General features: G+C 39.8%; 1 protein-coding gene across 3 annotated transcripts; it reads left to right on the plus strand.

Moving 5' to 3' along the window:
- On the plus strand, window positions 1-22348 carry LOC101171768 (carbohydrate-responsive element-binding protein). Of its 3 annotated transcripts, XM_023962282.1 has the most exons (18): window positions 1-74; window positions 335-806; window positions 4022-4128; window positions 4239-4321; window positions 4400-4489; window positions 7405-7446; window positions 11418-11592; window positions 12508-12588; window positions 16417-16565; window positions 16673-17273; window positions 17376-17449; window positions 17996-18233; window positions 18638-18753; window positions 18908-19030; window positions 19230-19357; window positions 20019-20142; window positions 21438-21567; window positions 21683-22348. In XM_023962282.1, the coding sequence occupies exons 2-18, from the start codon at window positions 460-462 to the stop codon at window positions 21847-21849; spliced, it is 2775 nt and encodes a 924-aa protein (XP_023818050.1). In that variant the 5' UTR covers window positions 1-74; window positions 335-459; the 3' UTR covers window positions 21850-22348. The 3 variants fall into 3 exon arrangements, with proteins under 3 accessions (XP_023818050.1, XP_023818051.1, XP_011482059.1); XM_023962283.1 differs by lacking the exon at window positions 1-74 and having other exon boundaries at window positions 145-806; window positions 17999-18233; XM_011483757.3 differs by lacking the exon at window positions 1-74 and having other exon boundaries at window positions 146-806.
- Window positions 22349-22354: the final 6 nt, after the last annotated feature.

Consider the following 22354-nt stretch of genomic DNA (forward strand, 5'->3'; position numbering starts at 1 on the left):
ATTTCTATCAGCAGAACTCCAGCAGGTCCTTCAAAGGGGGTCAATGAAGGAAGACAGCACTTAGCTGAGAGCAGGTGAGGACCTCAGCCTTTTTTTGTTCTGCAGCTTTATTGTTTATATTTTTTACAGATCCAGTTATTACATTTATAGGAGAACAAGTCCCACAATCAGTGTGCAAAAACTGAAAACGGAATGTTTGTAGTTTTACCTGCTGTTGTTGTGGTTGTAAAAACACCATGCAGAGAGGTCTATTAATTATTACCCACGTCGGGGCTTTCACTGAGGACTTTACCACCACAGGGCGCTGACACGGTGATAGTTTGCCCCCTCGCAGCTCGGTGACAGACAAGAGGAGGCTCCTGCTCTGCTCCACAGCGGCTCCCTGGAGGGAGAGTTACCAAACGGGGGAGGACAGGGGGGGAGTGCGTAGAGGAGAAAGTTCAGCTGGCAGCGCGCTCCATGGCGAGCAAAGACCGAGTCGGTTCGGCCGGGCAGGTCCCGCTGCAGGACTCGTCAGGTTCAGAGTCTGAGCCGGACGGGGTCCCCGCGCGCCCCGCTGGTTCCGTCTCCGCGGCCGGCGCTCTCCCCCGCAGCCAGGTGATCCACAGCGGACACTTCATGGTGTCGTCGCCGCACAGCGACTCCGCGGCGCGCAGGAGGAGGAGCGGCGGCTCCCTGAGGTACGACTTCGACACCGTCAACGGGACGGGCTGCCACACGTACCGGTACGGGCCCCGCAGCTCCGGCAGCCTGAGCATCGACCCCACCCTGACCCGCCTGTTTGAGTGCATGTCCCTGGCTTACAGGTGGGTTCCTGTTGTCCGGATCTGCCCCCGAGAACACCATTCTCTGCACATTCACGTTTTTTCTCAGACGTTCACATGCATTTTAACAGCTGAACTCGAACAGATTGGCCCAAATAAGCATTACGACAATCATCCTTTATGCAGTCGGTAAGATTTGAAATAAAAAAGTGCCGCATTTATTAGGAACATGCATTTGGGAGGTGGAGCTGTATGTTGCTTGTGCCTTTAAAAAAGCATCTTTGCCAAGTCAAACAGCTGATGAGCTTCTGCCTGACGGGCAGCAGCTGTGATCATGGGTCCTGCTACAGAGGTCATTGGGGGTCAACTGATCTGGATAGGGCTTCTGTTCTGCATACTCATCATTGGAGGCAATTCCCACAAAAGTTACTGAAATGAGACCCTGCAGCCAGTATCAATACCATCTCCACAGTCTGGGATTTAAAGGTCCACTCTGACCATCTTCTTATCTTTTGTAAAAGCCTTCCCAGCGGTCTTTTAATTATGATTATGTTGTTTGTAACCCAATTTTTTTGTAAATGTGTCGTTTTCTAGGACATAGTGTCTGCGGAATGGCAGGAGTTCATTAAAAATTCCCCTCTGAGTTATGGGCTGGACATTAGGTGTGAAGCAAGCCCAATCTCACTTTTCATCACTCAAAACTTTCTGTTTACATGCTCTCCCGTTAGCTTACAACGCCTCACACCCCCAACCTAACATTGGCAGTGCAACAATACTGGAGCTATCCAGCTGTACTGTACATGGATCTAGTCATCTACAAGTGCATGCATCAGAGTGGAGCGAACAGGGAGGTTGTGGCCTGCCCTGTTTATTTTCTACATAAGAAATGGTCCTTTTCTAAATGCATTTTTTTGTTTGCTCCTGGTTCACAGTAAAACAAATAATAAAGAATGCAATTTTAAGTTAAATTTTCTCCATGTATGCCCCACATCATTAGAAAATTACCAAAAGAAAATGCTAAAAACAAGAAAAACACAAATTTCTTTGGTTAGGGTTAGCTTCAGAATTGCTTGCCATTTTTGTTGCACTAATTATGAAATTAGCACAGGCCTACTTCTTGGCAACAGTCCCGCTCACAGTTTAGAGGTGAATTTCTAATGGACTTGTGCTGCTCTACAGAAACTGTCCTGGAAACCGACAGTTTTAGAAAAAGAATTGGGCTAAAAATGGCATAATCATAAATAAAACAATACTGAAAACAATTTTACAATAGATAAAAAGATAGTCAGAGAGGGACTTTTACCATAACCTCCAAAATAACAACGCTTGTCCTCACAAAACAAATTTATAAGACTTCCCCCTGAGTGGGTGGAAAGTTTAAAATGTCTCTGGCTGTCTCAAATTCAAATCCACTCAACCCTTATGGGATCAGACGTGCCAGATTGATAAACACAGTGATTAACTGACTGACTTCCAATAATGCTGGCTGAAGAATGAAATGAATCTACTGAAGCGTGCGACCAGGGGAGGAGGAGCCAAGCTGTTGTGGCTACTGTTGCTCCTGTAAGAAATAAACTTTTAAATTGCCAAAATATCTTGTACAATAGCCACACAATAGCCGGTGACATATTCAGTTGTTTTGCACCAGCAGAGAAGACATCCAGATAATCAGCTCTGCTGCTCATCTCATGAATATATCTTCCTGACACATGAGGCACAGTCTGAAAGTGTAGCAAACATGTATGTTGAGCCCCCCCACACACACACATATGAATGACTGATAAGGCAGTGGATGTGTTGTCAACCTCTTACACAATAACCTGGAAAATCCTCAGTAACAGCTGGACTTTGATTCTGTTTGGCAGGAATGGAAAGATTAAAGTCAAACTAAGAGGGGAAAAAAAGTATGTAATTTTAGGGGTTGTGATCCTGAACTGTTAATAGGGAAATTGTGCCAACATGTGTAGTTTTATGAAGAAATGAATACATTAAATGTACAAACTTTAATATATTTCTGATTAAAGATAGACCATGAACTGTTTGTTCCTGCTCTCCTGTCCAGTGTTTGTCTGAGTCGTTTTCTAGTTTATGCAGAGTGGCAGTAGTTCATTAGAAATTCCCCTCTGAGTTGTGGGCGGGACTATTGGCTTTGAGAAACCCCGCCCCCCTAACCCTCCGCATTACTGAGAGCGCTTCATTCACACGCTATCCTAGCTAGCTTCCAGCGTCTTAAAATCCCAATGGTGAGCACTATTGGAGCTGTCCAGCCATACAGTTTTGATCCAGATTCCAGCTCAGACGAGGAATACAAAGACGTACATAGATCTATTTGTCTGCAAGTGGATGTAGAGAAGGAGGGTCTAAGGCAGAGGTGGGCACTGAAGGCCGCATTCCTGCATATTTTCCAACATACCCTGCTCTGGCGTGTTCTAATTGGCTGGACACACCTGAACCAGGTAATCAGCCATGAGTAGGGCAAGACTATCTGGAAATCATGCAGACACACCGGCGCTCGAGGCCTGGAATTGCCCACCCCTGGTCTAAGGGCTGGCATGCCCAGTTCAGCTTAGTCTGTTTAGTTTAGCATAGCAATTATCTATTGAATTGTATGACTGATTTTAGGTTCTTATACAATTACTGGGATGAGGTCCATTGACACGACTGTTTTTGCAATATCGGGCTATATAAGTAAACTGAATTGAATTGAATTGATGTGTCAGAATGGAGCAGAGCTGGGAGCTTGTGACTCGTCCGTTGTAGTTTCTATGTCACAGCTACAGGCTTTTTCAAACAGTATTTCTTTCATCTGCTACTGATTCACAACAATTTAAATAAAGAAATACGCAGAAATGCTGTTTAAAGTGTAATTTTCTTTATGTATGACCTACATCATCAGAAAATGCCACAAGAACATGTTAAAAACTCCAAAAACACATTTTTTATCGGAGTGGGTCTTTGAAGCAGTGGAGATTAGTAACTAATTTCATTTTTTTTTTCTTATACGTAGTTTTTGTTTTCCTTTTTAATGTCATGCAGCCACACTGCGTCCTAGCAACTCCCCAAGTACTTTACATTAGGCTCTCTCTTCTCAGCACTCAGGAGGCAAGCAAAGGTTTAGAAACGCAGGTAATCAGTGTGCTGGTGTACATTGATGAGTTGCCATTAGTCAAAACCAGGACAGCTTTCCAGGATTTTCTTTCCTGTTTAGTCTATTTATGGCTTTATTTGACCTTTCTCCTCTTTTTTTCTTCCCACAGTGGTAAGATAGTGTCTCCCAAATGGAAGTCTTTCAAGGGGCTTCGTCTGCTTTGGAGGGACAAGATCCGTTTAAACAACGCAATCTGGAGAGCGTGGTTCATTCAATGTGCGTTCTTAGTTCTACATTTTATGCGGCTGATTTTGAGACAAAGAAATAATATATAAAAGCATAAAGCCGGCTGAACATTTTGTGTTTTCTCTGTCTTGATTGCTCAGATGTGGAGAAAAGGAAGAATTTGGTGTGTGGGTTTGTCACCCCGCTGGAAGGCTCAGAGGCCGAGGCTCACCGGAAGCCTGAAGTGAGTGATTTTCCTCAATAAGTTTTTCTTACCAGGGTTTCTTAACCTTTGCTTGTTCCTGGCTATTTGCGGCAACAGGCAATCATATTAGAGGGCAGCTACTGGAAGAGGAGGATTGAAGTGGTGATCAAAGAGTACCACAAGTGGAGGATTTATTACAAGAAGAGGGTAAGAACTCATTTTTATTCACAGCGCACATTCAGTATGGAAGGATTAATCAATATATTTATCTTTATGTATAGGTTTATGTGCAACTCTCATTTTAGGACCTCAATTCTTTTTCACGTGTGATACTAGTTTCACCTATATTACAAAATCCAGCTGAGGCATAACCGATTAGTTAAGAAACAATGTGTCTTTCCTATGTGTAAACAATGTTTACAAATCCAAACATATTCTAAAATAATCACGTTAGGTGTGTTTCAGAGACTCAACACACAGACTGAGTAGAAGCAGCTCCTCCTGAGGCTGTGGTCATGACTGAAAGGCTTCTTTTTTATTGCGTGTCTGGGGTATTTTTCAAAAGCAGCATTTATTTAATTTAAAAATGTGTTTCCCCAAAGAGAGAATAAGCGGCACAAAATAAATTGTATACATGTAAATACAGTAAAACAACGTCTTCGAGGGAAACTGGACCTTCACAGTTTCATGAGCTGCAAGTATCCTGTATCCTAAATAATAAATGTTGTTTTAATTATAAACAAATAAACAATTGTTTTAATTACCTTTCTTTCTGTTTTAGAAAAACAATAAAATGAAAATGGTAAAATTCCATGGAAACCAAAAGTTTTTTTTAGAAAATTCTGATTTGGAGATACACTCAAATGAGTTTCTGACTGTACCCTCTGCTAGTTGTTGTTCTACAACAGTGTCAGTAAGAATGTGAGCTGAAAGGATTTTTCATGTCCTGCAGAAATCCTGGACCACAAGGACCATATTGTTTTTGCAAGTCTTCTTTCTGACTGCCCCAGAATTTAAACCCCGCTACATACTAAAAGATTTCACCAAAATTTGCACACAAAGTTAATTTTAGATATTGTAGATGACCCCCCCCCCCCCCCCAAAATAAAAAAAAATAAAACATCACACAGCAGGAGAAATCGTAAAAAAATGAATGGGATCAAAATCTCTTATGGGGTTAAAAAAAACTACCAGTATTTCTAAATCCACTAAGAAACAAAAGTACGTGTTGGAAAAATGTAACGTTTTGAAATTTTTATGGATAAAAACAGGACCTACAGCTTGACGGCTATTTTGTTGCAAAGTTTTAAGTTCGATTTTTACATTTTCGCACAAATGGGAAAAGCAAAATTTTGTTTAAGCAATCCTAACAAAATTTTACACACATGCCACCAGCTTAAGTCTACAACTACAATCGAAGTGTTGTTGAACTTTGACCTTTGGAAGAGACAGCAACTTTAATTTCCCAAAGAAAATCCCTGTTAGCTACAAATTTAAACTCCTCCTAGGGATTTTGATCCATCGGCTCTTAACTCATTGAACATTATTGGGAAGCTACTTGGGAAAAAAATGTTGGACATAAATTTTGTATATTTTGAACGGCGTTAGAGTGGCAAGCTTGCTAAAGTGGAGGTTCTCTGATGCTCACACATTTTTGAATGGAATATTGTGAAAATTTAATCCATGAATCCCTGACTCAAGGTGAACAAAACAAAATTACATCCAATATGATTATGAACATGTTAGGAATGTGGGCGTTGTGGAAAAAAAAAAACTTCAGTTGCCAAGGAAATCCAAAAGTTTACTTTTACAGATTCTTGTTCAAATTACATAGATCTATTTGTCACCCCCAGGCGACCCAAAATTTAAGTGGTTGCTATGGAGATAGAACCAACAGAATACCCGCCATTTTGAAAAAAAAAGTGTACATTACATACATTTTTCACGGGCAGTGTTGACCAGGGTGGCTGGGGCAGGAGGGGAAGAGTGAGGGGGATGAAATAGTCACTCAGCCAGTGAGGACATTTTCAGGAGGGGATTAGCGGCCATATAACGTCACTCACTGCTTTAATTTTGCTTTCTTCTACAAGGAAATCTGTACACACCATTATGAGGAAATAAGCCCATTAGCTCAGATATTGTAGATGTTGTTGTTCACCTTTCAACATCTCCCTTCAGTGGCCAGCTTCACTGATTCAAACAGATGGTTTGGCAGAAATTTTTTGCCTTTACCTGAAAGAACCCTGTATTTCATCCGGACTGGGGACCAGCTGAAATGTGGTAGCTCCAGAATCCAAGTGCGATGTCACCAAGCCAATACCATTTAACAAGTTCGAACTTTTACAAACCCCTAAATTAAACAAAGAAACTGCATTTCCTTGAAGTTCATATAACGACGGGGAGGTATTTAGTGAGTTACTAACAAATTTAAAACTTTGTTAGTGCACTTTCCCAAAGTTAGCTTGCACTGGGTGACAGTGAAGAGAAACGACTTCCCTCTAACAGGAAGAAACCTTCATTTGAACCAGAATCAGTGAAAACAGATGTCTGCCCTTAACATCAGATAAAAGAAACAAAGACAAAACAATAAAACGTCTGCTGTGAGAAAAAGAGACTGGATTAGTTATAGACAGCAGCAACATCGCCTATGCAAACAGTACTAGGAGAATTAACATATCAGAATGCGAAAAGACCTTTATATCTTTGAGAAATGCTTTAAATGAAAAACATTTGCTTTCCTTGATGTGGCGTTGTCAGCATATTAAAATAGTTTTCTACAGAGTTATCGGAAATTGTTTTTTCAAGTATGTAGAATGTATTGGTCCGAGCATAGATCCCTGTGGTATGCCTTGACTGAATTGTTTGTCAAATGTTTGGAAATTTTGCCTGACCTCTGTCAGATATATTGAATATTTTTACAGTAAATAACATTCAAAGATCCTACAAACACAGTCAATAATTTCATTCCATTTAATGAAAGCATTTAAAGCAAATGTATCATCTTTTCTTCTGCTAAAAGGAGAAGGAACCTATGAAAGATCTGCCATTCCTAAATGGTTTTTCCAAGTGGTAGATGTTCATTGCCAAAGAGCATTTATTTCTGTTTCTTTGTTGTCTTGCAGCTCCAGAAAAAGAAGGATGATATTCTTTCAATGCTTCATGAGGTAGGTGAAGTCTTTTCTCAGATGTGTTACTGAGTGTCTTTCTCTAAGTTTCGGAAATTACTCTAAAATGTCAGATATTGATCCGGACTTTTGAAAGGTGAAGTTGGCCCATTGACGGTCCACAACAAGTGGGTTGGTGACCTCGAACTCTCCGCATCTGAACACAGTTGTAGTCCACATCAAAGTCCTCTCAGAGACTATTTTTAGTGTGTGTACGAAGTCTTTTTTGGTGTTCCAGGAGGGAAAAGAGAAGACGGGGGGGGGGGGGGGGGGGGGGGGGGCATGTGTGCTCACCAGAGTGACTGCGTCACAGCCTGATATTTGTAGGTAATTGACACACATTTATTGCTAGCAGCAACAAAACATTTGTTCACGTTTTTATCTTTTATTCAATGTAAGTAGCTGCAAAATTTAATGCCATTCATTCAATCTGACCTATTTTCAGCTAAGATGAGCAGCAAAGGAGCGGCGAGTTTCACAGTGACGCCAAAAGAGGGAGAACAAAAGAAAAGAGGCGGCAGATGAGGGAGGGGAAGCACTTCATTTATGATCATATTAACCTCTGAATTTGACGGTGTTTTAGTCTGCTGCCCACAGTTTGTCTGATGCTTAAATGCTGTTTCTTTTCCCTTTACGATTACTAGCAGTTGTTGTCCACAGTTTGTCTAAACTTAATACATTTTGAATTTAAAAAAGACCAAACAGAAAACCTTTTTTCTTAAAGTTTATTTTCTAATTGACTAAATGGCTGAAAAAGGCTTTTTTGAACAAAATGTGTGATTGTATTTATCTGATATTTATGCACGTTTTTAAAATCTGAGACTCAACGTGCAACTTTAATTTGCATAACAATCATTTAAAAGGCATAGCCATGTCTTCACTGTAAAAATGGAATGAATACTTGGATGGATGGATGGATGGATGGATGGAATGCTCAAGAAGTACAGAAAGAATTGCCCCATAAAGCCCTCTACATCAAAAAAACTGACAGGAAATTAAAATTTTTTGGAATTACCGTAAATTCCGGACTACAAAGCGCACCCGATTACAAGCCGCACCCACCCATATCCACGTGTTAGACTGCTTTTATACATACACAAGCCGCGTCAGAGTATAAGCTGTGCATGTGTTAGGCGATATTGTCATCCAGATCACGCCCAGCATCCCAGTGTGAGTGCAATTCATTAGCACATTGTAGGTGGTGCCAGTTTTGCCTCTGGGTCACGTATTTGAGTGTATCGTCATCTGTCAAACAGCATGGACCTATATTCTGTTCACAAGTCCCTCAGTTATGGTGTTTTTATTTCATTTTTTTTTTTACTTATTGACAATCTAGGTATCTAACATAAAATTACAAACAGTAACCATATAATCAACATTACATCCCTCAGTTATAATGAGGAAATTTACATCCGCGATTCCCCATTTCCCATGAGTCTTAGGGGCTAAAGGCGGGGCCAACGCCCGGCTCGCCATTCTGTTGTACGTGTTTAAGAATGAGCAAGTATCAGCAGTGCATGGAGGGGTGAACGGGTACAGCTCTCCTTCCGCTTGTGTCGCAGCAGCGTTATGGGAGTAACAGGACTGGTTAGAAAACACAACGGTAAAATAAAGCAGCGGCGACTGAAAAGCGCGCGCCTCAGCGCGATACGCGCGCCTCAGTGCGGCGCGTGCGTCAGAATTCAGAAGCCTCTGCACTCCGCGGACGCCTCTGCGCTCCGCTCCCGCCCCGCGCGCTCCTTGTTTCCCCTACCTATCTACTCCGACACCTCTGGCCAGGGCAGCTTCAAGGAGGAGCACTTCGTGCCCGTTGCGCCGGTGGATGGAGCAAATCGTTTCTGTGCAAAGCAATCGGACTTAATACTGTACGTTTTGTGTATGAGGGGCGGATGCGTTGTTACGTGTGGGAGCCTTCAGACTGCCATCGGCCCCGCAGCTCTATAAGAGCAGCAGGAGAAGATGTCTCCAGCTCACACGGAGGCTGTGAGTTTTTCAAAGCAAAATTCCGCTTTTACGGTTTCCTTAGAAACCGTAAATGGAGTGTAAATTCACTCCATGCGCTGTTCTCTCCGTCACGCAGCAAACCGGCTTTTCCAAACCCGTTGGTGACGGTGGACTTTTTTACGCTGCTTTTAACGATTGCTTTTAACTTGAAAGCTTCATCATAATGTAGCGGCGATCACGTGCACGTTGGGTCTAATGGCCCCAAAGGATTCTGGGATGCGGCCGGGCATGCGTGTTTTGTTTTGTTGAACCATGACTGAAGTGTCTAAGACCTGAAGTCAAGTCCATGCTGTTTGGCTGCTAAGAGGTGTGTTGAATAAAAATGCCCTGTGCTTGGTGTTAGATAAAGAATTCAAACTATTCACTGAGTTCGAAAGTACGTACATGGCGGCCGCCAATTAAATCCAATTAGCCGCGTCACTGAATAAGCCGCAAGGCTGTAAGCGCAGGAAAAAAGTAGCGGCTTGTAGTCCGGAAATTACGGTAAGTTTTTTTTTTACACCTTTTGATTAAATCCACAAACTTTTTTGCGCTATTTATTTTTTTATGAGATAATGATAGTATGCGTTTTTTAAAAACAGTGTTAGTTTAAGATGCAAAGATATTGACACAAGTGGCCGGGGGAAACAAAAACACCTTATTTACCCACTGTCTCAAATTTGATCCACACATGATGTAGCTGTATTTAATATAATAATTATCAACAAATGTTGCATTATTTCAATACAGGAAGTAGTCATTAAAAAAAGAATTACATCAGATGAGTTATTCTCACTCTCCCTCTCTCTGAAAAATTAGCAAAACCTTTCCCGCCAAAAGTATTTTTTAAGAATTCATGGAAGCAGCCCATTTGACAAGTCCTTCTACTGTCTCTTGTGGAGTAAGGATGAACTATTTTGAAGGAAAGTTTTGTTCATGCTAATGAGATACCAGTCGCAGAAATGTGTATTTTAAATATGATACAAATGCTTATTTAGGGTAATGAAAAATGTGCTTATCAAATTCACAAGTTTAAATTCACAAAGTATTTTTTACTTCTTAGTTGTAGCGTTTTGTGTTTGAGTGTTTTTTTAAATCGAAATAATCAATTTTCCTTCTTATTTTTGACTTTATTATAAGTTAATTTAACACACGTGATTCAGATAACAAGACAGGCTGTTCTATAAAAAAACAAACCCAAATCAAAACCTTAATCAAACCAAATTTTCTCACCTTTTTGCATTTTATTCTACGATCAGCCGCCTGTAGGAAATCCTCGCCAAAAAGCAAATTCTGTCTTTTCTAAATAAGAAATGTCAAAGCTCACAGGTTTATTTCTAGCCTGAACTGCAATCGTTTGTGGCTGGGACCTCAGGTCTCCCTGTTTGCCCACATGTGTGTGACTACCAGAATTAGGTCACGGACAAAAGGCTGCCTCTTTTATTTAAACAGAGAGACATCAGAATAAAGACACATAATGATAACCTGGTAGGGGCTTGTGTTTTTGAACAATACGTCAAAATGACCTTTTTCAATATGCAGCAACACACACACGTGCATGCAAACACAGCAATCTTCTAAGAGGGGATGTCGTCTGCTCAGACGTAATCAAAACAATTTCCGGCTCAATCTGGACTTTCCTATAAGAAGGGGTCCAGGTTTACGGGGACGGGAAAAGACAGCAAGGAATATCCCTGTGGAAAGGCAAAAGAGAGGTTGAAGAGCTGCATTTTCTGTGAGTTTTTTTTAAACTTAATTTTTTTATATAAATATAGAATAGAAAATACTTAAAGAAAAATGTATTTGTCTTATTTAAATTTGATGATGAATACTTTCAGGTGTGGGTAGTCAAACAGCATCAGAGCATCAATGTGGTCGACCTTAGATGCACTGTGTACATCGCCCTCTCATGGCCAGATTCGGCAGAGATTTAGTCTCTTCTCAAGTCCTTGAAGTGTTTGTGCTTTTTTCTGGCTGTTGTCTCTTAGGGTCAGATCTGCCAGTCCAAGCTGGACAAAAGGTCCAGTCAGATTTACCAGGAGCCAGAGGCCGCCCCAGTGGAGGCACATATGTTTGACTTGGACTGCCTTCTGTCTGACATCTCTGACACCCTGTTCACCATGACACAGAAACCGTGTCCTTGGAGCAGCGAGCGGCACAATAGTGGGTAGTCAACTCTTTTAAGCTTTAACTGCGTTGTTCCGCATTTTGTCTCAGTTGGAGAATCAAATGATTGGAAATAAAGCAGAGAGGCAAAAGTGAAGCTCTAAAAGGATTTTAAAATAAGAGCCTGTTTGGATGACATAACATTTCTGTTATAATTTAGTGCTGAACTGCAATAGCAAAGGCCCTCCTTGCTTCTCCCAACTGAATTGGCTCTGATTTTAAATCGAAAATACATTTAACTTTAAAAAAAAAAAGGGGAAGCAGAAGCTCACCAAACATGTTTTTGAAGTGATGTAAACCAGTTTTTTTTAATGTTTTTAAAATGTAAGTATATTATCCAAAAATGTTATTTGACCCATGTTGTGGCATCCCAATCTCAATTCAGCAATGATAAGATATGATCAAATACGGGGAAATGATAAAGAGAGTTATAGCTGCAAAAAAATAGAAAATAAAAAGAAAAATTAAATAGGAAAATCCAATATGAAAAAAAGAAAGAATAAATAAAAATTAAAATGCAGTTTAGAAAATAAAATTATTTAAAAAGTGAACAACAGGTTGTTAATAGCTTTAACAAATACACTTCCTCTGGATCAGTACCTTCTAAACCTTTATATATCACCTGTAACATAATTGTATAGTTCTCTTCTGTATGGGTTGTTCACATCTTTGAGGATACTTTTTGACTTCATTAACTGTACTGTCTCTAACATTTTTCATCAGCATTCCTTTGTATTCAGCTTTTTGTTTTGGTTGAGATCTGGCCCATTTTAAAGTGGCTTAAAGTGGCGGTTTGTTTAATTTTCTCTTGATGTGGTCGTTTTAACGCATCTGCTGCTGGGTTATTTGATGGTAGTTAGTTTCTTTGTATGTTTCAGTTAAATTCAAACTGTGCGCTTTCTCTGTGTTCAGCGTACACCAGCAATGCAGACATGATCCAGCCAGGCCTGACTCCACTGCAGCCCAACCTTGATGATTTCATGGACATCCCAGGTAAACTCCCCCCACAATCCACCTGTTTTTTTGACTGCAGAGATCTTCACTGCTGTCCAGCACAGCAGCAGACTTTTGCTGTTTGCATGATTTAGTCAGCAAATGATGCCATCAATCTGTGCTTTATCCGTTCAAACTTATTGATTCATTTTAAAAAGTATTCTCTTAGTACGTTTGTAAAATATTTCTGTTCCTTAGAGGAATTATTCTAGATCTTTAAAACTTTACTACCACTGCAAATGTTTAAATTACCCAAAGTTATACTTTAAAATTACAATTTAATGACTTGGTTTATTAAAATGATACAATTGGGGGAGGGAGGTATTATTTCTGTGATTTAGATACCTTTTTTTTTTTTTTTTTTATATTTTCTAAAAACGTTTTAAATGTCTCCAAAATACCTTGAATAAACACAAAATCAGTTTGTAAAATATGGTTTTATTTACAAGAAAAATAATTTTTCAAATCATCTCGGTTTAGCATTAAAAAGTATTAATTCCATTCCCTCTCTGCACTAAAAATCTCAATGTGCCTTTACAATACATGTTTCAGAGGAAGTGAAGAATCTTTGGTTTAGTTCTCTAAGTGGAGCTGTTTATTTTGAGCAACAATAGAGTTTGTCTTACGCAATTTCAGCCTTAATTCAATTAAAATTTTATGTTATGAGCTTCCTTTGGGTGTTTATGCAAGAAAACTCCCTACTTTAAGTTTAAACAAGCCTGCAAAGCAGAAAGATTTTGAAAATAGCTTTTTAGGATTACATCCATCTATCCATCCATCCATCCATCCATCCATGTGACACCCAGTGTTCAGAAATCTAGCCTGCCTGGGACAACAGGTCACAATTTTTAACTGACAGGTAACCTATTGCCCACTGCAATCAAATAAAGTCAAATCAAAATTACTTTAATTTTCCTGAAGAAGCTGCTTATGCAGCTGGAAATTAGAGCAGAGACAAACAATTCTCAGCAAAATCGATACAACACACATACACTCAATAAAAACACAGAAAATAAACTCAGGCCAGCTGAAACAACTAATTCAAAATCTTGAAAAAAGGATTGATGTTGACTGTTTTCCCTTTCTGATGCCTGTGGGAGCTGCGGCGGTGTTTGTTCTCACAGAGCTGGCTGAACAAATTAGCTTCTGGCGTGTAACATGGTTGTATACATATATTGTTTGCTACTTTCTAATGGAAGTCATTTATATTGTCTTTTGAAGAGGAAGTTCTGCGATGTGGTTTTAGCTGAGGTGCCGTACTGGATTGCAAACCTCTTTCCCAGCATGAAATGTGCTTGACTCGCATAAATTGAAATCATCATGTTGGGCAACTCCGTTAGGAGGCTTTGTTTTTGTTTGTGCAGACTGTTGCTCAAATTCCTTCCTCACAGATGTGAAGAAACAGTTTGTAATCACAGAGTTCTGTCAGCTACAGTCAGCTGCCTGCATGATGAAAAACCTTTTATTTGCAGGATTTGAAACAAATTTATGGAGACAAAACTGAAGCACAGCTCTTAGCCTGTTTAAAAATTTCAATGTACAGCTTAATTTTACTTGTATTTCTAAAGTGTTGGCTTAGTCTTATTGTGTTAAGGGGCCTATACCTTGCTTTTCTCAAGCCTTTTACGGTAAACGATATCAATGTATATGATAATGGCACACAAAATGTTTTATTGAATATGAGTTCATAAACATAGTGTGTTATTGTGGAGTAGGGGTATAACGATTGTTTGTTAAAAACAATTCCAAATTTGTGGTTGCCGAGTTGATTCACTTTTGATTTTACTTGATTTTTATCTATCCGGTTCGATCCAACGTTGTGACTCGGAGATAAATACCTGGTACCAAACAGTGTTGGTGAAGTTTTCACATTCCTTGTATTTCTGCAAAATAATCAAGTGTAAATTAAAGATATGTACAAACAAACAAGTAAACAAGAATGAATGTCAAATCCATTCACATTTTAGTTTCATAAAGTTCAGACCACTGTTGTTTTTACACATCAAAATAATCCAAAGGGAACATTATTAGAACATCCTAGCACACTTTATGGTCACATGTCTTTGCTAAATTCAAAGTGATTCCACTTATTGGACTACGATAATAGACTGATTATTTTCTGCTGACATCACATGCTTGTTGTCTGCTGTGATGCACTTGGTCATTTTTATGTTCTAGTAAGATAAACCTACTATGTCTCATTACAAATAGTATTTTCCAATATTGATTCGATTATTGGCGTTTTTCTCATTTGGAAATTTTTTTTTTTTATGGTATTGGTTAATTTAATTTTATTCTGCCTCAGAAGGATCAATCTGGTTGGATCGGAGGAATAGAAATGGATGAACAAACTGATGTGGAGTGATCTGTAAAATGAAAAAGTTCTTGATTTAGACTCTGATCTGAATGCCAGTTCTCCGCTATGGATATCAGCTTTGCCTAAAATAATGATATCATAAGCATGACTTTCAGTTGAAGGGTGGCTGGATTCACCCCAAAGAATGGTGTGGGAAGTTCAGTTATCCCTAAAGACCCACTCCTCTCATCTTTTGATCTATTGTAAAAGGGTTCCCAGTGGTCTTTCAATTATAATTATGCCATTTTTAGCCAAAAAAAAAAAACCTGGGTGCCCCCCCCCCCACCCCCCACCCCCATTGCTAAGAGCTCGGGACAGGGAGCTTGTATCCCACCCAGTGTATTTTCTGTCACACATAGCATCTTTTTCAAAGGGCGTTTTAATCTGCTCCTGTTTTACATCAATTTGGATAAATGAATACACAAAAATGCCATTTTGAGCCTAATTGTTCTTAATATATGTGCTCCATCATCAGAAAAATGCCACAAGAACATGTTAAAAACACCAAAAAAAAAAACAATTTTTATCCGAGTGGGTCTTTAAAGAAGATCCTGGTTAAAAACATTACAACACCTCCCAGATGAAGTGTTTGAAATATTTTCTTATGGATTAATGCTGCTGGAGAGACTGTACCTTTCAAATGACTCTCAGACTGTTCTTAGATGAGTTTGAGGTAGTAGCTGTGTTCGGAAGATTTGAGCACCACTAGACATTCAGATCAGCTTCCGTTTCTGAGTCCTAAGCATTGGAGGGCATTTTGGGGAAATTCTTCACATAGTTATTGTCAAAGTACTTTCAAACAACACTGTACTTTGGTACACTACGTGTGCACTTAACTTTCTATATGATGTGGAAGCCAATTCTGTAGCTTCTGCTAACCCTGATGCGCGGTCACCAGAGAACAGACCAATAACTGAGATGGGTCCACTTTGCTCACCTCTTTAAGTTTAGTTGGAAACTGAGTGTTTCAACTAAATGAAAACATACAAGTATGTTCAAAAAATCTGCTGGTGCTAAAATAGTATTTTGCCTTGGGCTGTTTTTTTTATTTTCAAAGAGCTACTCATTTGGGTAAATCCTCAAAAAATCCTCCCTTTTACTGTGCAGAAATTTGATCAAAAGTAGCTGTGGTTTGGCCAGATAGCTCCAATATTGATCGCCATTTTTGTTGCACCAGTTGGTGGGTGTTAGGGGCCGTAAGCTAATGGGAGACCATGTAAACAGATGGGTGAATGGATATGGGTCGAACTGACTTCCTTGCCATCAGTCCCGCCTACAACTCAGATGTGACCTTTAATAATTTACACATAGTTTTGGAACTTTTATGCTTGAAAAATAATAGTTACCACTTTATGCCATTTTCAGGCTTTATAAACTCCTGATTTGTGTTTGTCCTGTGATTCCGATGTTCGTTCTGTCAGTAAAGTCCATTCCCTCAAAGTCTGATAATATGTAATGTGTTGTTTTCACAGATATCTTTTCAAATTATCGGGGCCAGTCCAGCGAGCAGACTGCTTTTGCTGACTACAGCTATTTTGAAAGCTCCCCCAGCATGTTTGTTCCTGGCCCCCCCTCTGTGGCAGTAACTCCTCAGCTGCTTATCGATACCCAGCTGGCTCAGGTGGCACTGCCGTTAGCATGCGCTCTAACCACATGTTATCAGACAATTTACTGCAGATTTTGCCAGTTTCGCCTCTGTTTTTAATCAGTAAACTGTTTCATTTCCAGCCCAGTTTGACATCTAATAACTTGTCCCAGAGCTCAACATCCAACACTCGGTCAGACCAGACCAGGCCGAGCCCAGATTGCATTGAATATCAGACGTCCACCATTGTGTCAGGAGCCGTGCCATACAATCATCCAACATACCACAACATACCTGTTACCATAGCCTTCACTGCCAATGCTGATCAGCCAGCGTCTGCAAGTATTCCCTTTCTGCATCCACTGCCATGCCTCAAGTTTGGTTACCACCCATCAACTAGTGCCACGTCCTCTGTCATCACTCATACCGCCTCCACCATGGGGTCCCAGGCCTCACAGCACCAGGTTCAGAATTACTCTCAAGCCAGGGACTCAAACACCCACTCTCACAGTTACCCAGCTGCCACGCCTGAGCTTCTACATGCACCACTTCCTCCGGTCACAGCAGCCTACTGCTTCTCAGTCCCAGAACAGATGACCATTTCAGGGGTCAGAGGGAAGCACAAGCAAAAGACAGGAGGAGTGAGGACAGCTGCAGCCTCTGCAGTGCTGCCAGGATCCCAGCCCACAGCCCCCATGCCCACTAGCTGCCTCGCTAAGCTGCTATCCACAACCGCGCAAGAAAGTGAGTCAGTTCCAGTTTCCTACAAAAGACACTGTAAACGTAAACTACAAACTGTAATTTAAAACACCCACTAATCAGACAAAAATATTTATTTGCCTGCAGGAAAACCAACAGTTGGATTTAAAACAAATCTGGTGACAAGCAAAGGTCAGAGGTCAACATCTACTAGTTCTTTGGTAAGTCAGTCCAGAAAATGAAGTTGTTGAGCCATTTGCACATCGTCTCAGCAACAAAAGCAGCAACAATGTAGTAGACTGTTTTTCTTGGAAGTAAGCTACTAAAAAACTACTAACAGTCAAATCATGTTTACATATTATAGGTAAAACCTTATTTAAATGGTTAGCACAGCACAAACACTAAAAGGGAAACACTTTTCAACCACTGTTTATGACTTGTGCAAAAATTACATTAAAAAACAAAAACATCATGCAGTATAACTACCAAAGGAAATCCACCTTTGGTAGCTTTTTGCCTTGGCTTGGTTACGTTTCCCCTTAGCAAAAGGTAGTCTATTTAAGTGTATTACAAGTATATTGAGTCTGTACTAAGAGCGAAGGACTATACTCGAAGCTTGAAGTGCGGCTTGCTTGCCAGTGTAGCCAAATGAATGGACTCAAAATGCACGGCAACAGCTTCCATTGATCTTTGTTTTTTTTTTTTAACTTTTTTTTCTATTTTAGTGGAAGGAAATGTCTAAATGTATTTTTTTTTTTGTAACTCAGCAGGGCGTTTCATCACAGATGGAGCCTGGATTTGGTTGGCCTGCAGCTCTGTCTCCTCTGCATAGGCAAAGTGCAAACGCTGGCCACACTCAACCTCATGCCGGCACCACCAGAGGGTCTGCAGTGTCTGCTCTTCTTACCCATGGTTCCATGCATGCAGAAACCCACCTTCTTATTCCCAAGACTGAGAAATTATCACCTGTACAATTATATAGCACAGACAGGAGCAGCTTAAACGGTATGCCCTCTATTCGCAAATATATTTGTAGCCAACACTCAACAACATCTCGGCAAGAGACACCATCTATTTTTTCTGTTAAATAATTATTACATTTGAGAGGAAAATTATTTTTTTTACTAGGGCTCCACTTTACCACGGCATATGGAGAAATTCAGCAGACGTGTTAATTTTAATGAGTACAGAAAAACAATTGCAGCAGCTGTTTATGGATCTATGAAACATAGATATTTACTGTGCAGCAACTGGAGTGAATAATTAAATGATACTCTGAAATCAAAACACAATATATCAACAAAATAAATACATCCTGTAGTGATTTGTCTTTTTGAGCCAAAAGAATCTAAGAAGCACTTTCCGTTATTTATAAAGACGCTTATTTAAAAGGTTTTTGTTTCTTTTAGTTTCTTTTTCGGCACATCCTAGCCAAACATCTCCGCCAAATCTGGCAGAGAAAGCTTCCAACCCAGAGTCTCCACAGTCGGCCTTCTCAGGACATGGAAAGATAGAATCAAGTAAGGTAGGGCATAACATTCTGTTAATATAAAAATAAATGGGATTTTTAATCTTTCTGTCCAAGTCCTTGTTTTTAAATGGAATATTTAGAACACTTCTTGTGTTGTGTAAATCCAGCTAGGAGTTATGATTAACATGCATGTTTCTGTGCTCTGCAGCAAACAGAGACCAAGAGGATCACTCACATCTCAGCTGAGCAGAAAAGACGCTTCAACATCAAACTGGGATTTGACACCTTACATAGTCTCGTCACAACCCTCAGCTCCCAGCCAAGCATAAAGGTTATCTAAAAAGATGTGCAGTTGCATTACATAAACATGTCCTGAAAGGTGGTGGGCATCAGAGAGCCACTGCAGACCCAAACCAGAGAAATCTGTCACACATTGTAAATGCTGGAAATGGCATTTAGGAAGCAGAAAATCATCTGAATGCTTGTAGCATGTGGCTGACATATTGCAATATCTTGATGTGTTGCCACAGATCAGTAAAGCCACCACGCTGCAGAAGACGGCAGAATACATCAGCAAGATGCAACAAGAGAGAGCTCAGCTACAGGATGAGGCTCAGAGACTCAGAGAGGAGATCCAGAACCTGAACTCTGCCATCAAGTGAGAGCTTACTTTGCTTACTTTCAGTTAAAGACCCACTCCGATGAAAATAGTGTTTTTGGTGTTTTCAACGTGTTCTTGTGGCATTTTTCTGATGATGGAGGACATGCATAAAGAAAATGAAGTTATAAATTGCATTTCTGAGTATTTCCTAATTCAAATCATTCCGAATCAGGAGCAGACAATGCCACTTGAAAAATATTGTGTGACGTACAGTAGAAGCTATTACTGCCAGCCAAAGGCTCACTGCTCTGCTCCATTCTGATGCATCCACTTGCAGATGACTAGATATATGTACGTCTTTGTTTTCCTCGTCTGAGCTGGTATCTGGCTCAAAACTGTATGGCTGGATAGCTGAAACATTGCTTGTCGTTTTTGTTGCAGCAATAATGTTAGGTTGGGTGTGTGAGGGGCTGTAAGCTAGTGGGAAAACAAGTAAACAAATGGATAATGGGAAGGGAGCCGCCCTAGCAGCATAATCATAATTAAAAGACCACTGGGAACACTTTGAAAATAGATCACAAGATGATCGGAGTGAGACTTTAACAATTTAGACTGATTGGAGGTAAAGAATAAGTTCTCAGATTGTTAAGCTTTGCATCCTCTGCTTCAGTCAGTCAAAATTGTGCTTTGCTTTGTTGACTCAGTTCTCTTCCTGCAGTGCCTGCCAGCAGCAGCTTCCAGCCACAGGTGTTCCCATCACACGGCAGCGCTTCGACTACATGAGGCAGAAGTTCAGAGAGTACATACGGGCCCAGACTCTGCAAAACTGGAAGTTCTGGATTGTATCCTATGGGTTTGAACATTCATAAGAGCATTTCTCTGTTTCCAACTTATAAAAAAATGACATGTGATTTGGTCTATAATCACATTTTTTTAATTAATCCTCTCTTCCAGCCCTAAGTGTGGATGGAGAGTTGTTATAGTTGTCTGCTGCTTAATCACTTTTCTTCAGAATTTAGAGGAATATCAAATCATCCTATGGCTCTGGGCCTTTAGCCTTGAATATAAATGAACCAATTAAACAAAATTTTATGCAACTTCTGGTAGATGGAAAGAAATGTTCTACTTTTTTCAGGTTTCTAATGAAATGGAAATTTGCATATCTGTGCTTTGAAGAGATCCAATCGTGTTTTTAATCTGAAGTTTTATTCTTAAATAAAAACATTGTTGAGTCTCAAGTTTAACAGCCAGATGTAGTCATATATGATGCAATAATAGCAATATTACTTTGTAAGTTTTGGCCTTTGTTTGCAAAACCTCAAGTTCATTGTGCAAAAAGTTTATAAAAATACCTAAAAGCAGTTATGCTAATTAAGATCTACGTAAAATAAAATTTCTGATTCAGGTTCCACTCCAATCATCTTTTGATCTATTGTAAAAAAAATCATTCCCAGTAGTCTTTTAATTATGATTATGCAATTCTTAGGCAAAAAAAAGCTGTGTTGTTTTCTAAGACATAGTTTGTGCAGAGCAGAAGACGTTTATCAGAAATCCCCCTCTGGGTTGTTTGAGACGTTTGTCTCAAAAGTAAGCCTCCACTGATATCCCATCATCACTTCTTTTGCACTTTCTCAAGCTAACATTAGCCCCTTCTCCAAGCTAACATTAGCTCTGCAACAAAAATGGGAAGCCATATTGGAGCTGTCTAGCCGTACAGTTTTGAGCCAGATGGCAGTTCAGATGAGGAAAACAAAGACTTCCTTGGATCTATGTGTTTATGAAGGGCAGGGAGCTTGTGGCTCACACAGCATATTTTCCAAGTCACAAATACCACCTTTTTATACCTGCATTTTTCGTCTGCTCCCGATCCACAAAAATTTGAATTAAAAAATGCTCAGAAATACAATTTCGAGCATAATTTTGTTTAAGTATGTCCTCCATCTTCAGAACAATGCCACAAGAACATGCCAAAAAACACTATTTTCATTGGAGTGGGTATTTAAAACACACAATTGAGTCTCTAGCAACTCGTGCTTTAATTTATTTTGGGTCATCTATGTTATCAATATGAAACTTCCTATTTTAGTCATGTCTCATCTTGGTGGTTCGTCACATCCTCCCTTAATTCAGTGCTCAGTTCAGCATCATCATTGAGCCCTTGTTTGAGTCTTACAATGGAATGGTGTCCACCGCCAGTGTTGAGGATCTGTGCCGGTCAACTCTGTCCTGGCTGGATCAGCATTGTTCCCTGCCCTCCCTGAGACCCAGTGAGTCTGTTGCAGCTACGACAATGATTAGAAGCCACATTTTTTTAACTGTTATTACTATTTGCTATTGAAATTTTTTATGTTAATGTTATTGGTTTTCCCTTTGTGACCTCAGTGGTTCTGAGTTCACTCCGCCTCCTGTGTACCACCACCGCCATTCTGACAGACCCAAGCCTACTGCCAGAACAGGCCACAGTCGCCGTCAGCCAGGGTGACCCCTCTGTCACCACTGACCACTCTCTACAACCTGCCCCCCCCAGCAGTGGAACACACCCATGCTGAAGCCTTGAAGACTGGGTGGAAGCTCATTCGAATAACCAGGATTTTATGGTCATAATTCTGATAAAATTCATCAACAAAAAGACTGAAGTTTAGTACATTATAATACTTGCTTAATTTATATGAATGGATATTTTTCATTCAAGAAATTCAATTTGCTTTTAGTCAGTGTTTTACATTATACTACAACCCAAGTTATTACAATCTTTTGGACTGATTATTTTTTTTAAATATTTTCCTTTTTAATCTAAGCAATGTGGGACATTTACAAATCTGTCATTTGGGTTTTTGTACTCCTAAGTGTTCATAAAGATGGTTCAGAACTTTTATACCAGCAAAATTAAGGGTGAAATATGTCAAACCTTGTAACTTTCTAAACAATTTATTGTATTTTGGCTTGCATTTTTTTTCTGCGGTAAAGTTTTTTTTTTTTTTTTTTTTCAGCACGCTTAAAATCCAGATTTGTATGAAATGATTAATTCATATAAACTGACGAAACAACGAGGAA

This window comes from Oryzias latipes, chromosome 14 (assembly GCF_002234675.1).
Source record: "Oryzias latipes chromosome 14, ASM223467v1".
Taxonomy (NCBI): domain Eukaryota; kingdom Metazoa; phylum Chordata; class Actinopteri; order Beloniformes; family Adrianichthyidae; genus Oryzias; species Oryzias latipes.

Coding starts and splice junctions, on each gene's coding strand:
- LOC101171768 (XM_023962282.1), top strand. CDS start 460: ATGGCGAGCAAAGACCGAGTCGGTTCGGCCGGGCAGGTCCCGCTGCAG. Junction 16,566..16,672: donor TCGATACCCAGCTGGCTCAG/GTGGCACTGCCG, acceptor TTTCATTTCCAG/CCCAGTTTGACATCTAATAA. Junction 18,754..18,907: donor GAAAGATAGAATCAAGTAAG/GTAGGGCATAAC, acceptor TGTGCTCTGCAG/CAAACAGAGACCAAGAGGAT.